The following is a 26138-nucleotide window of genomic DNA, read 5'->3' on the forward strand; positions in this document are numbered from 1 at the left end:
TTATTTATTTATTTATTTATTTATTTATTTATTTATTTATTTATTTATTTATTTATTTATTTATCAAACTTATATACCGCACCATCTCCCGTAGGACTCAGGGCGGTTCACAGGCATATTAAAAGCAATATAATAAATAAGCATTAAAACCCAGTTAAAACTAAATATTATCCTGGCCTGATCACTAAAACAATAAAAACCAGTAAAACCCCCATTAAAATTTAACTAAAACATTTTATTCTTAGGCTAGTCCCGCACGCTGGAATAATAAAGTCTTCAGTTCCCGTCTGAAGGTCCGGAGGTCGGGGAGTTGTCGTAATCCCGGAGGAAGCTCGTTCCACAGGGCTGGTGCCGCCACAGAGAAGGCCCTCCCCCTGGGGGTCGCCAACCTGCATTGTTTGGTCGACGGCACCCTGAGGAGGCCCACTCTGTGGGAGCGCACAGGTCGTTGGGAGGCAATCGGCGGCAGAAGGCGGTCTCGAAGGTATCCCGGTCCTAAGCCATGGAGCGCTTTAAAGATGGTAACCAAAACCTTGAATTGCACCCGGAAGACTACCGGTAGCCAGTGTAGGCCGCGCAGAATAGGTATTATATGGGAGCAACGCGGTGCTCCCTCTATCACCCGCGCGTCCGCATTCTGGACTAACTGGAGCCTCTGGGTGCTCTTCAAGGGGAGCCCCATGTAGAGAGCATTGCAATAGTCCAGGCGGGAAGTGACGAGGGCGTGAGTGACCGTGCGTAAGGCGTCCCGGTCAAGGAAGGGGCGCAACTGGCGGATCAGGTGGACCTGATAAAAAGCTCCCCTGGCGACGGCTGTCAAATGTTCCTCTAAGGACAGCCGATCATCCAGGAGAACGCCTAAGTTGCGCACTCCTCCTGGGGTCAGTACTTCCTCCCCCACAGTCAGCGATGGTGTAAGCTGACTGTACCGGGACGCCGGCACCCACAGCCACTCTGTCTTGGAAGGGTTGAGTCGGAGCCTGTTCCTCCCCATCCAGACCCGCACGGCCTCAAGACACCGGCCCATCACCTCAACGGCTTCATTGGGGTGGTTCGGGGTGGAAATGTACAGCTGAGTATCATCAGCGTACAGATGATAATCCACCCCGAAACCACGGATAACCTCACCCAGCGGCTTCATATAGATGTTGAACAGGAGAGGCGAGAGAACAGACCCCTGAGGCACCCTACAAGTGAGGCGCCTAGGGGTCGACCTCTGCTCCCCTGCCAACACCGTCTGCGAACGGTCAGAGAGATAGGAGGAGAACCAACGATAAACGGTGCCTCCCACCCCCAATCCCCCCAACCGTCGCAGCAGGATACCATGGTCGATGGTATCAAAAGCCGCCGAGAGATCTAATAGAACCAGGACAGAGGAACAACCCCTGTCCCGGGCTCCACCAACGCGACCAAAGCCGTCTCGGTGCAGTAACCGGGTCTGAAACCGGACTGGAACGGGTCCAGATAGACAGTTTCCTCCAGGTGTTGAGGAAGCTGATTTGCCACCACACTCTCAACAACCTTCGCTAAGAAGCGAAGGTTGGAGACTGGACGATAGTTTGCTAAAACAGCCGGGTCCAGGGAGGGCTTCTTGAGGAGGGGCCTCACCACCGCCTCTTTCAAAGCGGCGGGGAAGATGCCCTCCAACAAGGAAGCATTGGTAACTTCCTGGAGCCAGCCTCGTGTAACCTCCCGAGTGGCCAGCACCATCCAGGAGGGACACGGGTCCAATAAACATGTGGTGGAGGAGACGACTTCCGGTGTCCAGGGGCAACGGTCGTCTGGAGGCTTCTCCTGCCCCCAGTGCCCGAATCCGGCCGCCGCCGAGGCCCCCAGGGGCCAGGTGTTCCGAAAAGGACACCTGCCGCACGGACGGCTCGCCAGGGGTCTCCCAGCCGACATACAGGACTGGGGGGACCGATGCTGGCGCGTCCTAGGCTCGGCGGGGTTTGGAGGCCACGGGCCACGGCCATTACTTTGGTCGTCGCCTGGGCCGCTGTGCCCGGTGACACCGGGGCTTTGGATTTATAACTGCAGCAGCCTGGTGGTGAACAGGGAACGGAGAAGAATTGAGGAATGGAGAAGGGAAGGGGATATCGGTAAACGCGAGTGGAGTGCTCCGGAGTGCGGGGGGGTTTTTCTCCCCTGCGGCTGGAAGGAGCACGAGTCATTCTGGAGAGAGGAGAACTTAAAATAAGAAGATTACCGGTTTTGTGGAGCTCTGGAGAGAAGAGGTGATGGAGAAATTTAGGAGGGAGGGTTTGAGGCCCCCCCTCCCTCTGGGGAACAGTGGTGGCGTCCAGCTTCCGCCTTCACTATGAGAATCTTGATGACATCACTTCCCTTCGGCTTCCTGGTTGACTAACTGTACTCTGGACTCGTTGCTCCTGTGAGTGCCCCCTGGTGGATCCGGAGGAAATTACAAGGATACTGTGCTTGCCTGAGGATTTTGAATTTTTTTTTTTCAAATGGCAAAAGGTCAGAGACCAACTGCTGGAGAGATGGAGAATTCTGGAAAAGTTATCCAATATGGACAAGAAACTGGATGATTTGCAAAGAGGCCAAACGGAAATAAGAGCAGAAATTGTGACTATCCAAAAGGATTTAAAGGATACTCAACAAGTCTCAGCAGAAAACAAGCAGAAAGTGGAAGGTCTGGAGGGTGAGATGCGGCAGTGCAGAAAAGAGAGGAGACGACAGGCAATGCTGTGCTTGGACTACAGATGGATAAAATGTCTTATTTCCTTAGGTTTCAAAATTTGGAAGAAGTGGACCAAGAAGATTTGAGAGATGTTGTGACTAAATTGTTGGGAGAATTTCTTGGGAGAGGTGTTGATTTCATGAATTGGGATGTGGATCGAGTTTATAGAGTTAATTCACAATATGCACGCATGCAGTTCCCAGAGAGGTTCATGTCAAATTTGTGAGAAGAGGCGAGAGATGAAATTCTTAGAAAACATAGGAGTGGGGCACTGACTTACAGGGGCAGGGAGATAGCCATTCTGAGGCAGATTCCCAGACAGGTACGTGAAATGAGAAAGAAATATTACTTTTTGTCAAGCAAATTGTACCAGAAGGGAGTAGGCTTCAGATGGCTGATGCCAGAGGGATTGATGATTTTCCGGGAGGGCATTACGAAAAAAATTAGTACAATTGCGCAGGCTACGGCCTACGTGGAGGAACACAAAGCCCTCCTGGAATCAGATGACCCAGGAATTGAAGAAGGGGAGGTTATGGGCGGAGGCGGCTGCCGCTGTTGCGGCCCTGGAGTTGGGTCAGGCTGAACCCAGAGTTCTGAGATCCAAAACTAGGAAGTGATAAAGATATTTGGTATTGTGTTGGTTTTCCTTATTCTCTTTTGTATGATATTCTGTTTATTCTTGACCCTTCTTTATTGCGTATGTAAGATTTGTAAACTTAGCTACTTCGTGTCACCTGCTTGCCATATGGCTGTTGTATGTGTTAAAAAATTTGAGCAAAATTCTTATCTTGCATAAGAAAAATGAAAATTTACCATACCTGATATGTATTTGTATAAACCTTTTTTGACCAATAAAAACTTTTTGAACAGAAAAAATAAATAAATAAATAAACATGTGGTGGAGTTCAACCTACCCAACAACCTGTCCATGTCCTCAGGAGTCACAGGATCGAACTCAGCCCAGATAACATTCTCAAGACTTGTCTCCGCCATCCCACCTGAATCTATCCAATCAGTGTCCAAGCCGTCCCGAATCTGAGCGATTTTATCAGACAGATACTGAACAAAATCCTCAGCGCGTCCCTGTAAGGGGTCCTCCCGAGCCTCCTGCGTGAGCAGGGAGCGGGTCACCCTAAACAGGGTGGCTGGGTGATTATCTGCCGATGCGATGAGTGCGGAGAAATAGTTATGTTTCGCCGCCCTGATCGCCACTAGGTAGGTCTGAATATATGACCTTAGGTTCGGTCAGGTTCGGAGCGGCTGGACCTCCAGGCGCTCTCTAGGCTTCTTTTCCGGCGCTTCATCTCTCTCAGCTCCTCGTTATACCAAGGAGCTGGTCGAGTTCGTCGCCGGGTCAGAAGCCGCAAAGGCACGACGCGGTCTAAGGCGCCAGCGGCCGCCTCATCCCAGGCGGCCACCAGCTCCTCAGCCGAGCCATGGGCTAACTCCCTCGGAAATGGCCCAAGCTCCGTCAGAAACCTCTCAGGGTCTGGGACGGAACCATTGAACCGGTTCTGTCTCCCTGCGGTGAGGTGTAGTGGTCCAAAAGTCTAGCTGAAGGAGTAAATGATCTAACCATGACAAGGGTTGAGATATTAATTCCCCTAACTCCAGATCATTTAGCCACTGTCCCGAGACGAAAATCAAGTCCAATATGTTACCCCCGACGTGGGTGGGGACCGCAACTACTTGGGTCAGGTCCAAGGCCGTCATGGAAGCCATGAACTCCCAAGCTACCATTGACGAATCGCCCGCTGACGGCAAGTTGAAATCCCCCATGACCATAAGTCTGGGGGTCTCAACCGCCGTCCCGGCTATCATCTCCAGCAGCTCGGACAGGGCTGCCGTCACATAGCAAGGAGCCAGGTACATGATCAGCAAGCCCACCTGCACCCCCCGGCCCCACCTCACGAAGAGGGTTTCACAACCGGCTATCTGCGGGACAGCAACCTCCCTTGGATCTAGACTCTCGTTAATAACAACCGCTACCCCCCCACCCCTACCCTGGGCCCTCGGCTGATGAAACGCATGGAAACCTGGCGGGCACATCTCAGTGAGGGGAACCCCCCCCTCCGTGCCCAGCCAGGTCTCCGTAATGCCCATTAGGTCCGCTCCCCCCTCTTGAATAAGATCGAATATGAGAGGGGCCTTATTCATGACGGACCTGGCATTGCACAACATCAATCGAAGGTCCAGGTTCCGGGGGATATAACCACTCGGGACCCGAGTGAAGCCTAGGGGCCCGGAGTGCGGTATCGCTTTCAAACAGCGAGAACGCACTCCCCGAACATGATACGAGCCCCTGCTTCCGCCATACCTGCCCCTCCCTAGTACCGTGCAGATGGAAGTGCCCGTACATGGTCGAGCCTTAACCTCCCCCAAGACCTCCGATTTACAAACCTCCAGATCGTGAACTATAGAAGGGACTAACCTAATCCCCTGTGGGCATGCCCACCCACCCACCCCACCCCCTAACCCCTTATTTGAATTAGATAAAAGTTTACAAAAAGATGAATTTAAAAACCTCCTTAGCCCTCTCTTAGAAGCATGCCAGTGTAGTTTATAATATATATTTGCATTTCAACTCTGCATGTGAGGAATACATCTCTTGCTGAGATTTTTTTTTTTTGTCCCTGTTGCAGATTAATAGTCAGAGAATTGCCCATGTCTGACTTGGTCTTTTCTTGAGTTTTGTAGTCTAGCTATTTTCATGGAAAGAGAAATGGAGCTTTGAAACTGGAGGCCAGAATATTCTGGACCTCCCACAACGTAGAGTCCCAGTGGTCTGAGCTGGAAGGTTCTTCAAGAAATGCACTCACTGACCTTTTCTTATTAATTCTGGAACCCTCTCACATATTCCTCTTTTTTAATGGAAAAGCTGGCAGGGTCTGACACAGAGGTCTTTCTCTTTCTCTCACTGTGGTTGTATGAAGCACATGAAGGAGCAGCAGGTCAGCTGCAGACTCTCCAGTTCTCTGTTTGGCTTGTGGGAGCAGCAGCTGCAGTTCAGGAAGCGTCGGGGAGAAAGGGGAAAGGAAAAGTCAGATGACAGATTATCTACCACCTATGCAATAAATGCCAGGGGACTGGAAGCTGCTCACAGAGACTCAGTGTGTGTTGCTTCATCATCCCACCCCCAGGTGATGTGTGCCTTCTTTTAGGGTTCTCTTCCAACCTGCTTCACCTTTGTGGCTTCCAGTTCCAGATGATGTTTTCCAGGTTTCTGCTATGTTTTTATAATTTATCATTGTAATATTGGACAGAATACACATGTGGTCATTTCAGTATTTTCAGCAGGTTTGCTTTCACTCTGTTCTGACTTAGAAGAGCACACTATGCCATACAGCCAATATAATTAAATTCATGATGAAAGCAAACAATCAATTTATTAAAAATTACTGGGAATATGAAATTTCAAGGTATTTAAATATTTAAATAAGTAAGAAACAAAGAAGACTGCAACTGAAAAAATGTAGCATTGAACTCATTGAAACTTCCTTCTATTGAATTACAAAGTAAATTAAGGCAAGGTAATGTAAATTAAATTAAATTAAATTAAAGTGCAGTGGTACCTTGGTATTCAACTATTTTGAAATTCATCGAATTTGGTATCCAATGCATTTTGACACAAAAGTTTTGTCCTGGTACTCATCATTTATTTGATACTCAACACACAAGTAGAACTTCTCAGTGTCAGCTCTTTTGTGACTCATTACATTATTCCTTATGGAAAAAAATTGTTTGGTACTCCTTGTTTTTAGTACTCTTTGCGCCTCCTGGAACCAATTAAGGATGAGTACTGAGGTATCAAAGTAAAGTAAAGTGAAGTGAGGTGAAATGAAGTGTGGGGTGGAAATCTTCAAATAAGTATTTAGATGTACAACAGCAACAACTATGGCAAATCCAAAAATCAACATTAAAATGAACATTTAAAGAAAATTTGTCAATTCTGGTGTGGATTGCAGCAAGCCCTAGGGTGGAGATTTAGCCTTTGACATAATTTATTTCATGTCCTTTTATCAATCATGTTTGCTGTACAAACATGGGGATGTATAGGGGATGAGGTATACAGATTACTCAGTAGAAGTTGTGCCAACACTGGTCATACTTTCCTCTTCTCCATATTTATTTCCTTGAAACCAGGCCTATATCTTAGTTCAACAGCCTTGAATACATCATTTGGAAATTGTTTTTATGTCAGCAATGCCACTAGCAAATGATTTAAAAAGAAATAAAGAGATTTCAAAAATGAAACAGATCAAACATCATGCAAACTTCAAAAAAGTAACCAATTTTGAGTCAGTTCAGTCTGTTTTTCAAAGCTTAGTAGACATGTTTGGAAAATTTTTAGTCCTATTATAATTGATACAGCTATGCCATTTTTCTGGGCAGGTGGATGCGGCTGCAAACTAAGCCCTTATCTGCAATCACTCACCATTTTTATTTTCTATTTACAGTTTCAGGTCCAACTAGAAAATACCAACTTTCCAGTTTAAAAAAAGTAAATGTGATTTAAAATAAAGTAAAAAAATTAAGCGTTGTAAATATCAAAACAGGTGTTTGTGACTTCTAGAATGCCTACCTCTGATATTAAGCATCATCTGCCTTTGTTATTTCTCTATCCCTTCAATTCAGTTGCATTCTCTTCCAACCCTTGACTATAAATTTATCTTGTGGCTGAGGGTTATTTTGAACATGGAATGATTAATTTTTTCATTCTCTAATCAACATATTACTTCACCTGTTCTGTTAATTGTGACAGACTGCAGTAGGCCTCTTTGATAGTGCAGTTCAGACCCATCTTCTTCTGTTCAGTGACAAGACCTCCCCGCTGCATACTGAGAGGATTAACAAGTACCGTGAAGCAGCAATAGCTTTTCAAGGCAAGGTAAGTCTGAAATATTCCTAGTCAATACCACAAAAGATTTTTTGGAAGTGCTAGTTCTGTTTACATCATATTTCATATATTAAAATACAAATGGGAGAAGCAGGAGGATTAAATGTGAATGAGATACTGCACAAAATTCCACTACTTCCCTCTCAAATTAAGAATGACACAGCAAACTCTTAATTTTATATATAATAAATACATGGAGTTGGAAGGACCCAATTTTGAGTGCACATTTCTGATTAGAAAAACCACCTAAGATTTTTTAATCATTTCTTTCTCTAACATTTTGTATTATTAATTCAAGTTATAAGCATTTTGTATTATTAATTCAAGTTATAAGCTTCATCATATTTTGTGTGTGTGTGTGTGTGTGTGTGTATGACTTAAAACTAGGTAAGCAAACAGAAACCAGTTTTTTGTAAACACAGACTTGGAACATATGCTCCATCCACATACATTCTTTAGAGGAAAGCTTATGAAATGAAGAAAGCTCAATATTCAGCTGTTCCATTCCACCACCCATTTACTGGCACCATGCTACAATATTAATTATTTTGTCAGCAGAAAGAAAAGTTAATTGAATCATTTTTGTTTAATATTGTAGTCAGCTGCGGCTGTAAAAATATTGCATATTTTATAGCACATTCAGAGTATATGTTGCTATTTCTATTTCTTCAGCTTTTCTATTATATACTATCTGGAGCACCCTTTAATAGCAGAAAAGAACTTACAGAAGTCAGTAGAACTAGTGTTACATCTGCCTTTTTCCAGGACCTTTGAAAATTCCAGCTACCTTTAGAATTTCTTCCAAGAATGATGGCACTCTTCTTGTCCATGAAACTTGCCAAATGAACAGGACACTGAGGACACTAAATCAGTTTTTCTGGATTTATGAAGATGAAATGCTTGTTATTTCTGTTTAAGTTATTTTCCTAAATACTACAGCCCTTGGAAAATATACTGGTGATTCCATAATCATTTAATATAGGAGCATTCTCTGATTATTAGCACTGTCTTCCATGGTCAGTTTGGTTTGGGATGCAGAAGGCATCACCTTGGTTGAGTATTGCCAGGGTCCAAAATGGTTGCAGTTTTAATATAGTCTTCATGCTGTTGAAAGAGTAGTGAAGCTGTATTTAAATAGAATAGAATAGAATAGAATAGAATAGAATAGAATAGAATAGAATAGAATAGAATAGAATTTTTATTGACCAAGTGTGATTGGACACACAAGGAATTTGTCTTGGTGCATATGCTCTCAGTGTACATAAAAGAAAAGATACCTTCATCAAGGTACAACATTCTATTTAAATAGTAGAATGAATAGGGAAGCTAAGAGGCCTGTGTAGCACAAAACAGTAGTTTAAACCAAACATAGCATGATTTCTGCATACTATGTTTTGCTGCTTTGGCGATCAATGACAGGTCACAACAGGTTTTCTGCTGCTTCTGTCAACACGGGGATTCATGTGAGTTTATGTTCTACTGTTTTATTACTTTAGGAGTAGTATCATTTTGCCTCTTCCAATGGCTAATTTTGGGTGCTGCCAGCTACAGTATACCTTCTTATTTCTACCACCACCATTCCCTTGCAGAATAAATCAAGGACAACATTTGCTCATTATTGATCACTCCCTCCAACTTCATCCTATATCCTTCCTTCACAACTGTAAGCCTAATTGACAAGTCATTTGCATCCTTTTCTCCACAACTGTGACTTGGCATTTGGTCTATTTCTGATCTTGGGTTCAATTCTCAATATACACCATGTTCAGAAATTGCCAATTGATAGATCACAGGCATGGAACACCTCCACACCTGCAGACAAGTAGTTCGGCAACTTGGTAGTGTGCTAATCCTACCATTAATAGCACTCATCAACACTTATCTGCCTCTTCCTTACTCCGCCCTGATGGAGGAGGATCCAGCCACCCGAAAACAGGGGGGCTGGGCGCCAGCGACTCCGGGGCGCCGGAGGAGCCCGAGTCACGGTGGAGTCACGGCCCCTTGGAGGTAATCCTGGCGGCCCCGCGGCCTGCCGAGCTGCCGCCAGCCTTTTTCGGCGGTCTGGCGGCGGCGGCGGGCGGGCCAGCGCCCTGGACTCCTGCCGGGAAGACTTGGCCAGTTTTGAAGATGGGTTTGGAGCTTGGAGTTTGGGCGTCTCCGGTGGCGATGGGAGGAGCCCCGGAGGGGCTGCGCCCCAATGAAGACCTGGAGGGCCGCCCGGGCTCCATCGGCCTCTTTGAACTTGCGGTGGCGAGGGCGGCGGCCTGGCCCTTCCCTCTCTGTCGGGTGTTGGCGCCGGTGAGCCCTGGGTCTGCTGGCGGGTTGGGCGACTGGTGTCCCCTCTCAACTGGGGGAACTCCAGTGGCCTGCTCGCGATGGCGACGGGGTGTTCCCGGTGGCGATGGCCTGGCGGAGGCGATAGGCGGCGGCGGCCTGCCCCGGTGTTTTGAAGTGGCGGATGGCCCGATAGGCCCTGGGTGGCTGTGACCTTGCCCTAGTGGCGCGGATATTTGGCAGCGCCGGAGGAAGGCCCGCGGGCCCAGCGGACACCCCTCCACTATTTACCATCTTTATAACATCTCTACCATCGTTCCTCTCCCCTTCTTCCTTAGCCCACCCCAGGTCGTTTGTCTGGGGTGGTGAACTGACTGAGTCAGCGGTTTATCATCTACCGCATATGGATTACCTCGAACTGTTTCCCATCAGGACAGACTGGTCATGGTCACTTTACCATCTGTTCTGACCTTTGCTGCCAACTTGACCAGCCCAGGATGGGCCTTGGCCGGACCGTCTCAGTGATGCGAACATTTACCGCGGCTGACCTACTTGCCCTGCGAGATGCCCTCTCGGGTTTGGCCTCCAGATTATCGAGGGCCCACCTTGAGGACGGGCTTTGGAGTCCCGAGAGGTGGCATGCAAAAATAGGAGGCTTAGGGTTTTTAATTGGCTGTTTTAATAGACTTTTAAGGGAGTTTTAAAGGGATTTTAAGGGGAGGAAACCGACGGGCTTGGGTTGGGGGTGGGAGGAATGGGTGGGTGTTGGGGAAACCCGCCGGGGAGTCCAGTTCCTGCGCATGCTCGTGGCGGGGTTGGCGGGTCCGAGGTCATGGGGGAGTCGGTGTTCCATTGGTTGAGGGTGGTGCTATTTCCACGGTAAGGGGAGGCAGATATGGCGGAAGTGGGGCTCATATCGTGTTAGGGGGGTGCGCGCTCGATGTTTGCAGGCGGTTGCGCGCCCCGAGCCCCCAAACTTCTCCCGTTCCCGGATGGTCAGGATTCAGGGCCCTGGCCTTCGCTGATGTTATGCAACGCACGGTCCGTGGCCAATAAGGCCCCTAATTCACGATCTTATTCAGGGGTGCCGCGGACCTTATGGGCGCATGGAGACCTGGCTGGGCCCAGAAGGGGGCGTGCCCTTGTTCGGGTGTGCCCACCGGGTTTCCGAGCATTTCATCAGCCGAGGGGCCAGGGTAGGGGTGGTGGGGTGGCGGTTGTGATTAGAGAGAGTCTAGAGCCGAGGGAGACCACTGTACCTCAGATTGCCGGGTGCGAATCCCTCTTTGTGAGATGGGGTCATAGATGTCAGATGGGCTTGCCGGTCGCGTACCTGGCTCCTTGCTACCTGACAGCTGCCCTGCCCGAGCTCCTGGAGGTGCTTGCCGGGGTGGTAGTTGAGACCCCCAGACTTTTAGTCATGGGGGATTTTAACTTGCCATCTTCCGGCTCGTCATCGACAGTTGCTCGGGAGTTCATGGCTTCCATGACGGCCTTGGACCTGACTCAAGTAGTTGATGGCCCTACTCACGTTGGGGGTGGCACTCTGGATCTGATTTTTATCTCTGGTCAGTGGTTGAGAGATCTGGATTTGAAGGAATTAGCTATTGAACCTTTGTCATGGTCAGATCACTCTCTTCCCCTGGCCTTTCTGCCCCCCATCCAACACCGCAGGGAGACGGAGCCATTACGTTGGTCCCGCCCCAGGCGCCTGATGGACCCGGAGAGGTTCCGGACGGAGCTTGGGCCACTTCCTGAAGGTCTGGCCCACGACACGGCTGAGGAACTGGTTGCGGCCTGGGAACGGGCCGCGGCGGGGGCCTTAGATCGTGTCGTGCCTTTGCGGCCTCTGACCCGGCGCAGGTCCCAAACGGCTCCTTGGTTCTCCGAGGAGCTGAGGGGGATGAAGCGCCAGAGAAGACGCCTGGAGAGTTCTTGGAGGTCTAGCCGTTCCGAGGCTGATCGGACACTAGTGAAGTCCTATACTAGGACTTACCTAGTGGCATTGAGGATGCGAGGCGTTGCTACGCCTCCTCCTCATTGCGTCGGCAGATAACCGCCCAGCCGCCCTGTTTCGGGTGACCTGCCCTCCTTCACCAGGGGAGCGGGATGACCCGCTGCAGGGACGTGTTGAGGAGTTTAACGGTTATCTATACGATAAAATCGCTCAGCTTCGGGACGGTCTGGACCAAAATTGCAGTGACTCAGGGAGGCGTCCGAGGGTGGTCTTGGTGATATTTTATGGGATGAGTTTGACCCTGTGGCTCCGAGGACATGGACAGGTTGTTGGGTAGGTTGAATGCCACCACATGTTTACTGGACCCGTGCCCTCCTGGTTGGTGCTGGCCACCCAGGAGGTGACACGAGGCTGGCTCCAGGCAATTACGAGTGCTTCCTTGGTGGAGGAGTCTTCCGCCGCCTTGAAAGAGGCGGTGGTGAGACCCTCCTCAAGAAGCCTGCCTTGACCCGCTGTTTTAAGTAACTATCGTCCGGTCTCCAACCTTCGCCACGGCGAAGGTTGTAGAGAGTATGGTGGCATATCAGTTTCCTTGCACCTGGATGAAACTGTCTATCTAGACCTGCTCCAGTCCGGTTTCCGCCCGGTTACAGCACTGAGACGGCTTTGGTCGCATTGGTGGATGATCTCTGGAGGGCCAGGGATAGGGGTTGTTCCTCTGCCCTGGTCCTATTAGACCTCTCAGCGGCTTTTGATACCATCGACCATGGTATCCTGCTGCGCCGGTTGGAGGGATTGGGAGTGGAGGCACCGCTTATCGGTGGTTCTCCTCCTATCTCTCCGATCGGTCGCAGACGGTGTTGACGGGGGCAGAGGTCGGCCCGAGGCACCTCACTTGTGGGTGCCGCAGGGCCGATTCTCTCGTCCCTCTTGTTCAACATCTATATGAAGCCGCTGGGTGAGATCATCAGTGGCTTCGGTGTGAGGTACCAGCTGTACGCTGATGACACCCAGCTGTACTTTTCCACACCGGGCCACCCCAATGAAGCTATCAAAGTGCTGTCCCGGTGTCTGGAAGCCGTACGGGTCTGGATGGGGAGAAACAGGCTCAGGCTCAATCCCTCCAAGACAGAGTGGCTGTGGATGCCGGCATCCCGGTACAGTCAGCTGCAGCCGCGGCTGACTGTTGGGGGCGAGTCATTGGCCCCAATGGAGAGGGTGCGCAACTTGGGCGTCCTCCTGGATGAACGGCTGTCCTTTGAAGATCATTTGGCGGCCGTCTCCAGGAGAGCTTTTTACCAGGTTCGCCTGGTGCGCCAGTTGCGCCCCTTTCTAGACCGGGATGCCCTATGCACGGTCACTCACGCCCTCGTGACATCTCGCCTAGATTATTGCAATGCTCTCTACATGGGGCTCCCCTTGAAGGGCATCCGGAGACTGCAGTTAGTCCAGAATGCGGCTGCGCGGGTGATAGAAGGAGCCCCTCGTGGCTCCCGGGTGACACCTATCCTGCGCAGACTGCACTGGCTACCTGTGGCCTTCCGGGTGCGCTTCAAGGTGTTGGTGATCACCTTTAAAGCGCTCCATGGCATAGGGCCGGGCTATTTACGGGACCGCCTTCTGCTACCGAATACCTCTCACCGACCCGTGCGCTCCCACAGAGAGGGACTCCTCAGGGTGCCGTCAGCTAGGCAGTGTCGTCTGGCGACACCCAGGGGAAGGGCCTTCTCTGCGGGGGCTCCCGCCCTCTGGAACGAGCTCCCCCCAGGACTTCGCCAACTCTCGGACCTTAGAACCTTCCGCCGTGAACTTAAAACACACTTATTCAGGTGCGCAGGACTGGATTAGATTTTTTAGCTTTTAAATTTTAAATTTTATACTGATTTTAATTGGTTTTATTATTTTTAGTTCAATTGGCCGGCTAAATATTTCATTTTAAAATTTATTTTAAATTCATTGTCTATCTATGTATTTTAATATGGCTGTACACCGCCCTGAGTCCTTCGGGAGAAGGGCGGTCTAGAAATTTGATTAATAAATAAATAAAATAATAAATACATGGTAAGGAGAGCCTTTGGTGATTGGTTTTCCTTAGGTAAGTAACAAAACCAAGAAAAGATACCAATCACTTTCCTTAACTTGTCCAGCAGTAAATACTTGCAGGTTATGTCATTTGCCAGTCTGATCCTTGTGGCAGAATAGAATTTGATATTAAGAGCAGGAAAAGTAGACCAGTTGAATAAAGAACTGGAGGGAAACAATCCTCCAAGTGAAAATACTCCAAGTGACTTTCCAGAATTTGCAAAATCTTATGTTGAAGTCCAATTCATCAAATGTGAGCCCATATACATTTTGGATTAGTTTGCATAACATAGCAAAAATCCATATTTTGAGGCATAGAGGAATGTAGAGCTTATTTTAAAAAAGGGAATATTGGTAAGATAATATTACTAATACAAATATTTTTCTCATGCTGAAATCTGACTTTTTTCATTAGTGGAATTTAATCTAAAATACTTTTAATGATTACTTATAAATACAATTAATGAATAAACTTGCAACAGGTTTACACTTCTTTGGATAAATTTAGAAGCCTTAGAGATTGGGTTTAAAAAGACAGCTTGGGTGAAACCTTATCATCCTTTAATTCCTCATCATTATAAATCTGTGTTATATTTATTTGCTCCATGAACTTTTTAAAATTATGTTTTTGTTCTTTCTTTGAAGGCTCTATTTATCCTGGTGGACATCGGCATCAATGGTAATGATCGGGTTCTGTCTTACTTCCACTTAAAGAAGTCCCAGCTACCTGCCCTGGCTGCCTACTACACTGCAGATGAGGAGCAGGATGTGCTGCTTCTGGATGAAGTTTCTGTGGAGAGAATAACAGATTTTTGTAATGCCTTCTTGGAGAGAAAGGAAGAAGTGAGTACACAGAATGAGTTTTTGCACACATGATTCCTTGACTAGTCAACAGCTTGCTGTTTCCTTGACATCATCCTGGAAATTTGGTGCTAGCTTTTTTCTCCCATCATTTCCAAGTTTATGCTTTTTTCAATGGCTAATTTTGGGTGCTGCCAGCTACCGTATACCTCTTTATTTCTAGCACCACCATTCCCTTGCCGAATCAATTAAGGACAACAGTCACCATCATTTCCAAGTTTATGCCTGAAAAAAAACTGTAGGGTTTCAAAACATTTCTTCCTAACCCCTAGCCCCAAACTACTGTATTTGGAGTTCATGCTCATCCTCAGAAAGATGCTCACATGAAAATATTATCTCATTTACCTAATGTCTTACCAAAGAACTCCTTTCTCCTTTTGAAAAGCTATGCAATTCCATAACATTTAGAAATGTTCTATTAGTTATTAATTTTTAAACCTGAAACTCTAGAATTGGAATAGGTAATACAAATTGGACTAGTTTGAATGATTACATTCAGTGTCTTATGTTTTCTCCTTTGCACAATTTGTTTTTCCAACCTCTGGAAATTCTGAGTTTATGTTTATTTATGTGTTTCTAGGGATTAGAGAAAGGAAGCTTTAGACTCATGGAAAAATAGAGAACTGTGGTAAACTTTGTGTGTACAGATACTTCAGACCTTGGGCAAGGTTTGGGAATTAATAGGCATAAAATTGATTCACTTCTTTGACAGAAGCAATCTTAAGAATTAATTATAAACCTTAGTGATGTTGTTAAAAAGGAAGACCCATTCTTGTAATGTAAATAATCAGAAATGGCATACAATATATTGTCAAAAGGCCTGATGCTCTCTGTTCCACAAATTACCAGGTTGCTTACGATTGTCTCCCACCAAGGAACTGTGTTTTGATAGAGGAAAAATCAGGGGTGAAATGCTCGTGGTTTGGACTGGATCAGCTGATCCGGTAGCAATGGCGGTGGGTAGTTCGGAGAACTGGTAGCAAAAATCTCTGCCCCCCCATGCCCAGCTGAGACACGTGATCCCTCAGAGCATTTTTTTAAAAAAAACTTAAAAGTTTTTTTAAAAAACGTAAAAGCATTTTTTAAAAGGTAAAAAAGCTGAAGCTTGTTAGGCAAAAAATGGGGGGTGTAGGCAAAAAATAGAGAGGTGGGGGTTCATTTGAGAGAGAGAGAGAGAGAGAGGAAAGAAAGAAAATAAGAAAGAAAGAGGAAGGGAGGGAGGGAGGGAGGAAGGAATGAAAAAGGAGAGGAAGGAAGAACTACAAACCTGGCACTAGATGCAGCTTCAGAGGATAATCCAGAGCTGGAAGGGACCTGGAGGTCATCTAGTCCAACCCTGCTCCAGCAGGACATTGTTAGTGAGTTTCTGTCTTTTGATCCCCCAGTCACATGGTTACATAGCCACACCCACCAAGTCACATGACCCCACTACCAAGTCACGCCCACTAAGTCACGCCCACTGAACCGGTAGGAAAGAAATTTAGATTTCACCACTGGGAAAAATACATATATTGCACATTTCTATTACAATGTCTCTATTATAAACAACAGGAACACTTATAGGCCCATATGCTTTAAGGAAAAAGTCTTAAGCATAACCGTTTTGTAAAATACTTAGTCTTTGAGCAATAACTAGCTTATTCTTTTCAAACCTGCTTTTGCATCCTGACAATACTAATACCGGAACACTTAGAAATGAGAACAACATCATGAGGACACTGGAAGAAATTGCTTTTTATCAAGGAATACATAATTGAGTGATCATGATATGGTAATTGAGTACCAGCAGATCACATGAATATTTTCCAGCATCTGCCCATTTGTCCAGCATTTGTCCATTTAAGGTTAAGAGAATCTAAACATAACTTTACTTTCAGTAATATGTGTTTGAGCCCTGAAGAGGAGAACACTTCCATGAAAGATATATATTTGTTTCATAAGGAGAATTCAATTTTAAAAAACTCTACTTTTTAAAGCAGTGGTTCCAAACCTTTCTGGCTTTGCAGAGTAGCTTGGCAGGGAGGGGTGGGGGAGAGGAAATGGTTCTGTGTAAGCGGCAGGTGCATGGGCCCAACTCCATTTCATGTACTCAGCTCCACTTACGCAACCCAGTTCCAAATGGGCAGCTGCCCACCACGGCCTGGGTGCCGGGAACCCCAGTTTTAAAGTATTAGAATTGAGTTTCAATATCCCATTTATTATATGCTGTATTACTCAAGAATTGAGGAAAATGCTTTGTTCCTGAAGGAAGCCGTTGGTCCAGCTAATGAAGGATAGTGCATAAAGTTCTACAAGTTTTTAGAGATGAGACTTTCTCAGTCCGACCTGTTGATAATAGAAACTGAATCTAGGGCTTTTGAAATACATAAAAATTTGTTTTGCCATTAAGATACAAGAAGTGATCAGGAATTCATTTTTATGGTAAGGTGGTTTGATTTTTAGGATTACATGTTTCTGATTTGTGCAAGTGACACTGAGCTAAAATTGAAAAATAAATTGGAGACGGATGGACTTAAGCTTAAGTCTTTTGTCATATATATTTTCCTTCATGATATGATGTGTTTCTCTTTATTCTGCTTTGTTTCAGAAAAAAACCTCTAAACCAGAGGACAACTTCTTCAGAGAGGAACTCTGAATTTTTTTCAGCTGCGTAACAGAAATATGACAACTGCAATTACTGTAATCAACAGCAACCTAGAAAAATGTCTTCTCTATAGGAGGTTGTCATTTAAATCAGATTATGATTCTGTTCTGGAATCAATTTCCATACAAGTGTTGACTGCTTTCTCAAAGCCTGTGTTCATTCCTTTTAATTTTGGAGATATTACATACTTTTTGCATTATACTCTGAATAAATTATATGGCTGAATAAATAAAGAAGTAAGTTTGTATATTAAACAAAAATCTCATATTCCAGGAATACATACTCTATTGGAGAAATGTTCATATGGAATGGTAGAAACAGACAATAGTATTGAATATAGCTTGAACTAGGATTTCTGCATATCTTGTATGCATTTATCTCAATTTGATTTCCCTCTGATAAGCAGATTTTTCAGATTTTGCTTTATGTCATAAACATCTTTGAACTATAGCAACAATAATATGCCTATATGACAGGAATTTTTCCTTCTCACAAATGTTTAAAATGTCCTAAACTTATTGAGGAATTGGTGTAGGTTCAGCTGTCTCCTTTTTAAGAAAGTGAGGAACTTTTATGGAAACTTTTCATGAGGAGGAATCTTTAAAGCCTTTCTTCTGAGCTAACATGAAATAAAAGAACGAAAGAAAGACATTTCAACCAAATGAATATGAAGTACAAAAGATAAAGAATGTGGGGATGAGAAATACTACAAAGGCAGACAAACACAAACAGATGAGGAAGGCTATTGAGAAGCTTTTCATTATCAGAATGAAAAAGTCGGCTGAAGACATAATAAAAAATATTAAACAGAAAAATAAAAAATGGGTAACAGGTTTTTGTTCTCTCATATCCATCATGAAGGGAGGTGTTGTTTATTTTTATACATTGCTCTTAGAACAAAGGAAATCAGAGTCCCATAAAAGCACCTTCTTTTAAAATGTTTTGTTGCAAAGGGAAAGTCCTTTGGAAGAAAAGTTTGTCAATGGCACATTAAGTAGCCAGTTCTGTTCCTTTATTCATTCCATTGAAGTGGTGCCAAGGTGCTTGCCTCATGAATGGTTAGCCCTTTGGATCCCGAATGTTTGCTACTGCCATCAAACAGTCACCACTCTGTCTCTTTGAAAAGAGTTCAGCTTTAAGAGAACTGCTCAGAAGGGCCAAATGCAGAAATCACAAAACAACTCCTGTGTGAGATTGGTCCAAAGAGCAGAGCTGAGAATAAAAAGCAGGTTTGTTTTCTTTATCTTCTTCAAGTCCCCATCTTTGAAGCCTGAAGTTTCCAAAATCGATGTATGGTAATAATCCAGGTAAGGAAAATGGGTCTTTAGGAAACCTCTTTCTTACCCTATGAAGTTCTAGGATGAAAAAGAGAAAACGAGGGATCATAAGAGTAATCTTTTATGCATATGGTGTCTCGTTTTTAATCTCTTGTTAATTTTTTTCATTCCAAAACTTCTCTTTTCTACTCTTAGTTGAACTAATCAACACACCAGAATTGTTAAGACAAAATCATGCTATTTTGTCAGAGCTGCATGAATCAAAATGGTACAGTTGAGGACTGGATTGTTCAATGCTTAGATCTGCCAAAGCAAATTTCTTGTAATATGCTGAGTATCCAATCTGAAAAACATCCAGCAACATAGGTAGGCACACATATGAGTTGCATGCACTGTCACACACATCACATGCAAATCTGGTCCTCAAATGAATAAATAAAATATAGAAAATATCTCTACTTTTTAACCAATAGATATTATTTAATTCTACTAAAATAAGTTACTAATAAGCACCAAGATTGATCAGGATCTATTAGTAGAACTTTGAGTAATAAAACAGTAAAGATTTCCAAGGTTCAGTTTTCGAAGAGTAATAAAATAACCCTTATCCTCCTGGGGAAGCAATAGTAATTTTGATCTGGAAGGATTTCCCTTCGCTTTTGGTATGGATCTAATGTTTAAAATACTCCACACTGAGAATGTTTTGATTCCAATAGTACACTTTTCACATCAGTTTCAGGTTTAGCTATTTAAAAAGTAGTAAGTCAACTTTCAAAAGAGCTTCAGAGACAGATGAGAGGGCTCATACAGAGAGCTATATTGTGTATGTTGGTGTTAGATTGGCTGTTCTCCTTAAATTGATCACCTCCCACAATGCCTTTCAAAAGTGACTTAATTAAAACCAATTTAATATTAGCGTTACTATGAAGATCTGTCCACCATAAATCACTATTACAAGTCAGGTTTTCACATGGCACATATTACCATGCAACTGAAGTTTTCATGTTCCTGCAGAATAGCATTTTGCAGATAAATGATGTTCCTTCTTTTCTCTACAAATTATCCTTCAATTAGAGGAAAGGGAATTTGCTTTAGAAATTCTATCAAAGGAGAAATTTTTATGGTGGATTGTGATTTTCTTTTACATCGGGTATCAAACTCGCATCGTCACAGCCAGGGATGGGTTCTACTTACCTTTACTACCAGTTCACATAGTGCCCTTGCACGTGTGTGCACGGAGCGATTGTGCACATGCGCTGTTCTGCACATGCGCAGATTACTTTTGATGATGTTCGGGTCAGTGGGCGGAGTCTCCTGCCGGTTTTACTACCAGTTCTATAGAACCGGTCGGAACCGGGGGCAACCCACCACTGGTCATGTCGTTGTCATGTGAAGTATCATGACTTTTTTTCCCCCTTTGCTAAACTGGACATGGGTGTGGCCTGTGCATGATGCATCCAGCCTGCAGGCTGCGAGTTTGACAGCCCTGTTCTACAATATTTGTTATCAGGTAGTTGAAGGCTGTGTTTGAATGGCCTGACTTTTATTGTATAATCCTTCCTTCGTGTCCATTAAATCCCACGAAAGAGATTAAGAAGGAATTCATTTAATTAGATTCCTTAAGCAGTGGTGCTATAGGGAATTCTACTCTTAAGAAATTGTTAACGAATTTTTCCTTTCCCTGGAGAAATTTCAAACCCAGTTCAACCACCATCACCTGAAAAAAAAGGGCTTTATGTGTATGTAAAATTAATCCAACAGTGTGGTGAACTCTTACACTAGTGTAATGGTATCTTCCACATTGAAGCTAAAATTGTTTCCTTGATTTGAGCACCAAGTGTTGAAAGAATCTTGAATATTTCAGAGTTGCCTGGAATATTTGCAATATTTATAAATAGGGAAATGGCTTGGCCAAAAGTACCATGTAAGGAGCAGAAAAGAGCTATATTCTAACAAAAGAAGGGGTAGAACAGCTTCACCAATTAGCCTCTCACATGTAATAATGAAAATAATTTTTAGACATGCAAACTAGAGGAAAAATAAAACAGAATGTAACAGGCTCTTGTGGCTATGCTTATGTCCTTGGAAGAATTATACACAGTAGTGTTTTGCACGTCTGCACAGATAATTATAGAGGCAACTTTTTAAAGAAGCTTGTTCTGCACATGCGCAGATTACTTTTGATGATGTTCGGGTCAGTGGGCGGAGTCTCCTGCCGGTTTTACTACCAGTTCTATAGAACCGGTCGGAACCGGGGGCAACCCACCACTGGTCATGTCGTTGTCATGTGAAGTATCATGACTTTTTTTCCCCCTTTGCTAAACTGGACATGGGTGTGGCCTGTGCATGATGCATCCAGCCTGCAGGCTGCGAGTTTGACAGCCCTGTTCTACAATATTTGTTATCAGGTAGTTGAAGGCTGTGTTTGAATGGCCTGACTTTTATTGTATAATCCTTCCTTCGTGTCCATTAAATCCCACGAAAGAGATTAAGAAGGAATTCATTTAATTAGATTCCTTAAGCAGTGGTGCTATAGGGAATTCTACTCTTAAGAAATTGTTAACGAATTTTTCCTTTCCCTGGAGAAATTTCAAACCCAGTTCAACCACCATCACCTGAAAAAAAAGGGCTTTATGTGTATGTAAAATTAATCCAACAGTGTGGTGAACTCTTACACTAGTGTAATGGTATCTTCCACATTGAAGCTAAAATTGTTTCCTTGATTTGAGCACCAAGTGTTGAAAGAATCTTGAATATTTCAGAGTTGCCTGGAATATTTGCAATATTTATAAATAGGGAAGTGGCTTGGCCAAAAGTACCACGTAAGGAGCAGAAAAGAGCTATATTCTAACAAAAGAAGGGGTAGAACAGCTTCACCAATTAGCCTCTCACATGTAATAATGAAAATAACTTTTAGACATGCAAACTAGAGGAAAAATAAAACAGAATGTAACAGGCTCTTGTGGCTATGCTTATGTCCTTGGAAGAATTATACACAGTAGTGTTTTGCACGTCTGCACAGATAATTATAGAGGCAACTTTTTAAAGAAGCTTGTTGTGCACATTGGTAAATTTAATCCCCCTTATTTTTTGTCTAGATGAGCACATCTCAAACAGTAAACCCTTGAACCACAGTCTGTCTAAGAAGGCCCCATTCCTCCCACAGTTGTCCATACCCAACTAATACTAAAACATAGAAACCTATAATATGATGTCCTTAGATGTCCTTCAACTACTGGAATGGTTATGAGTTCAGCTAGATGATAGTGACTTCCTTAAGAATTTCAAAACTGCATTTCTGAGATATGGAATCAACATGTCTAGGAACTTGGGCTGTGCATCCTTCAAAAATCAGATAAGTGATGAAGATCTTGTGCAACCATAGCATCTCTCTGTTTTTTGTCAAAGGAACCTAACCTTTTTTCAGACTTCTGGATGAGATTGAAAAAAGACAAATGCTCTGTTTTAAGGAATTTACTTATTAACATTTCCATGCCTAGAAAAAAATTGTAAGAGCTGTACAGTGCATACCTGATTTAACTTGCGTTATTTTTTAATTTGTCTAATTTTTGGTACAATCAACAGGAACAATTTACTTATGACTTGCAGGAGATTCAAAATCCAGCCCCCAAATCTCTGAACACAAGGACTACTGGATCTAGACTTCGAAACAAACCAAACACCAAGATGGCAGCAAAGAATTATAATTTTCTATGCATTTTAGTTTTCATCTCATTCAAGGGAAGATCTCACAGTCCAACAAAAACCCTTGAAAGTTGGAAATAGAAATTTCTTCTTATGCCTGATGAAATGTGTTTGCACCTAATTTTGCAGATGTAAGTCAATCTTTACTAATGTTCCGAATGTTTCTTAGAAAACTAGAATATGATCCCTGTAATTTCATTTAGATAAGTCTACTTACATTTATTAATAACAGACTGGTTCTTTTGCTTTTCCAGTGTCCAAGACTAGCCACCATTTACGATTCTGAAATATATTAGACTATAAATCCCTATAGATATGATGTGAGATTTCTATACAGAATTTTAGAGTTAGAATCAAACCTGAGTCACTTTTCTCCTTAACCATTTGCCCTGAAACTGTCAACAACCTCTTAAGAAATGGAAGTCAGAAAGGAAGTTGCAGTCTCCTTAATAGGAACAATGTTGGCTGAAATATACATTGATCTGTCGTTCTAGATTTCATGATTATAACAAGAACAGAATGCTAATGTCCAGAGGGAAAGCATGCTGGATTGTTTCTGGCCATATCTTGGATATTGAAAATCTTTACATTTGCAGGTTTATATATTATACAGTGGTGGCCAAAATTGTGGAAACCTTTTGGGAAAAGTGTATTTTTGAGGTTTGATGGCTAATAACACCACTTTTTTGGAGTTTCAAGATAATCATATTCCACTGCTGGAATGGCCTGGGAATAGCCCAGACCAGTGGTGGATTGCCCCGGTTTGGAATGGTTCTTGTGAATGGATAGTAAAACTGGGGGGAGGCTCTGCCCACCGACTCCGATGTCATCATGAAGCTTCTGTGCATGTGAGTGAAGCATGTCCGGGGGCGGTCCCATTGTGAATCGGTAGATAAAGGTAAGTAGAACCCACCCCTGGCCCAGACCTTAACCCAATTGAAAATCTATGGAGCCGACAAAAGAAGCGACCTAGCATAAAACCTAGTTAATAGAAGCAATCATTCAATCTTGGTTTCACATTATAACAGCTGCAGAACTTGGTTCACTCCATGGGAAGACATTGTAAGGCCGTAATTCATGCTAAAGTTTACCCAACTAAGTATTAACTGACATGATACTTTTTATATATCTTGTTTTTTCTACATGTTTCACTTTTCTTCTTTATATTGAAACTGCTATTCTAATAGCAAATCCTTCATAAAAGTTATTGCATTACATTCTTGATTAAATTATCTTTCCATTGAAATTATATTTCCATATAATTTTATGGTACTACTCCAGAAAAAAAAAAGTTGTGCTATTAGTTAGTTTTAGAAAATACACTTTTCCCAAGGGTTTCCACAATTTTGGCCACTACTTTAATTGCCATTGAAAACTATTCTAAAATGTCCCATGTTTTAGCAGTTCTCAGATGATGAGTAATAAAAAGGACATTGAATAATTGAATGATTGTTTATGATTATTTTCTTATGTCAAAAGAGTGATTGATTCCTTCATTGATAATTCTAGAAACTGTACTTAAAAGGTGGGATATTCTACTATCCTATTAAATCAAGGATGCATGAACACTAAATATTTAGTTGAAAATGAATTGTAAGCAAGGGATAATTGCTTGAATATAAAAATGAAACAAGTAACATAAGCATAAAACATAAAAGATGCAACACTGACATGTTCTTGGAGAAATTCAGTGACATACATAATCTCATAGAGAGACAGGAAGAAACATTTCCTAAGTGTCATTATGCTACCATATAACAGATCCTTATTCTGCCCCAGCAAGTAAAAATAAAATCTTAGCTACATAGCAATTATTTTTAAGGGAAAAAGTGACATAGACTCAAGAGAGTTTCCTAATGCATTAGCTTGTGCATGGGGTCACTTTGGTTAAATGCCAAAGCCTCATCATCCCATGCTTCTCCTTTTTGAAGACGTTTTGTGACAGGAGAAACACACTGTGAGACACAACATTTGTTTATTTGCTTGTATGGAATAAGGCAATAGTAAACCACTACTATATTTTTACCAAAAAAAGCACATGGATAGAAAACATAAAATAATTGGCAATATAGTGCCACATGAGGATTCCTCAGATCAGATGCCACTCAAAATTCTGAGAGGAAGAGCTGAGAATATTTTGGAGTACTAATGATGTGGCTAAGTTAAAGTCTTTTGGACATCATGTTGATGATGTTCCATAAAGGGGAAAAAATATAAAGTTGCAAAGACAAACTCAATGGGAATATGGAATATAAGATGTAGGAATGAAGGAAAATCCAACATAATAAAAGATGAAGTAAAATGACTATAAATTGACATCTCAGTGAATTGGGACCACTGATGCAGATGAAGAGGAGGTGGATGAGTTTTATGACCAGGTTCAGTCTAAAATTGGCATAATATGCAAGCAATATATGCCACTTGTGAATAGTGACTGGAAATATTAAGGAGAAAAATGTTGGACTAAGTAGTGTAGGAAACCAAAATGAAGCAGGAGAATGACTTATCAATTTCAGCCACTCTATTGTTGCGCTCATTGCTAACACTGTCTTCAAACAACCAAAATGGTTATTGTACTGGGTAGATAGATATCTAATTGACTACATTATTGCTAAAACAAGATAGAGGAACTCAGTTATAACATCAAAGACATAACCAGATGCTGACTAAGGAACAGGTCATGAACTGCTTATATGCAAGATCCAACTTAAGCTAAAGCAGAAGAAAGCCAACCAGTTTCCACAATAAGACCTTGAGCATATGCCTACCCTTTCAAGGAGAATATCATGAATCACTTTGATGTCCTTAACCTCATTAACAGAGAATGAGAGGAATGGTGGGTTGAATTTAAAGATGCTATCAAGCATGAAGATGAAAAGAAAATAATAAAAATGAAAAACAGAAGAAATCAAACTGATGTCTGAACAAACCACACTACTGGTAATTGTTAAGAAGGGAATAGAAACCAAAGCCAAGAAAGACAAAAATCGGATAACCATTTGTCTGAAGTGATGTAGGGTTTCCTGCCTAAGCAGGGGGTTGGACTAGAAGTCCTCCAAGGTCCCTTCCAACTCTGTTATTCTATTCTATTCTATTCTATTCTATTCTATTCTATTCTATTCTATTCTATTCTATTCTATTCTATTCTTAACAATGAGTTTCTAAGACCAGTTAGAAGAAACAAGTAGTAGTATTACAATAACGTATGTAAAGACATAGAAAGTAGAATAGAAAAATAAAGAAAGCCTTCCAAAGATATTGGAACTCAGAAGAAGTTTCCAACCTTGAATTGGTATACTGAAGGATATCAGTGGACAAATACTAATTAATTTCATCAGGATAAAGCTGTAAGGGATCTTGGACGTCTACTAATCCACCTCCTTGTTCAAGCAGGAGATCCTATACCATTTCAGACAAGTGACTGTCCAGTCTCTTCTTAAAAACCTCCAGTAATGAAGCACCCACAATGTCTGAAGGCAAGCTATTGCACTGGTTAATTGTCCACACTGTTAGGAAGTTTATCCTTAATTCCAGGTTGCTTCTCTCCTTGGTTAATTTCCATCCATTGTTTCTTGTTCTGCCCTCTGGTGCTTTGGAAAAGGAGTATACTGAAATACGTCAACATTTGATATAGTTCAAAAAATATTCCCTACTTACAAGAACCTCTAGTACTAGAGGATGAAGTTAGATGAATTCTCCAGTCATTACCAAGTATGAAGGCTATAGGAACTGATCGAATA

The 26138-nt window shown here is 43.2% G+C and overlaps 1 protein-coding gene across 1 annotated transcript in view; it reads left to right on the forward strand.

The window, feature by feature from the left end:
• The window catches only part of ERP27 (endoplasmic reticulum protein 27), a gene marked incomplete at its 5' end in the record, with an annotated part of 41620 nt that extends 17844 nt beyond the window's left edge, over nt 1–23776 (forward strand). Inside the window, 4 exons of the mRNA XM_058191807.1 lie at nt 7464–7589; nt 14557–14754; nt 17360–18723; nt 21792–23776. Of these exons, the coding sequence (XP_058047790.1) occupies nt 7464–7589; nt 14557–14754; nt 17360–17407 (372 nt within the window). The remainder of the gene's footprint in view (nt 1–7463; nt 7590–14556; nt 14755–17359; nt 18724–21791) is intronic.
• Between the last annotated feature and the right edge of the window lie 2362 nt (nt 23777–26138).

This window comes from Ahaetulla prasina, chromosome 7, assembly GCF_028640845.1.
Source record: "Ahaetulla prasina isolate Xishuangbanna chromosome 7, ASM2864084v1, whole genome shotgun sequence".
Taxonomy (NCBI): Eukaryota; Metazoa; Chordata; class Lepidosauria; order Squamata; family Colubridae; genus Ahaetulla; species Ahaetulla prasina.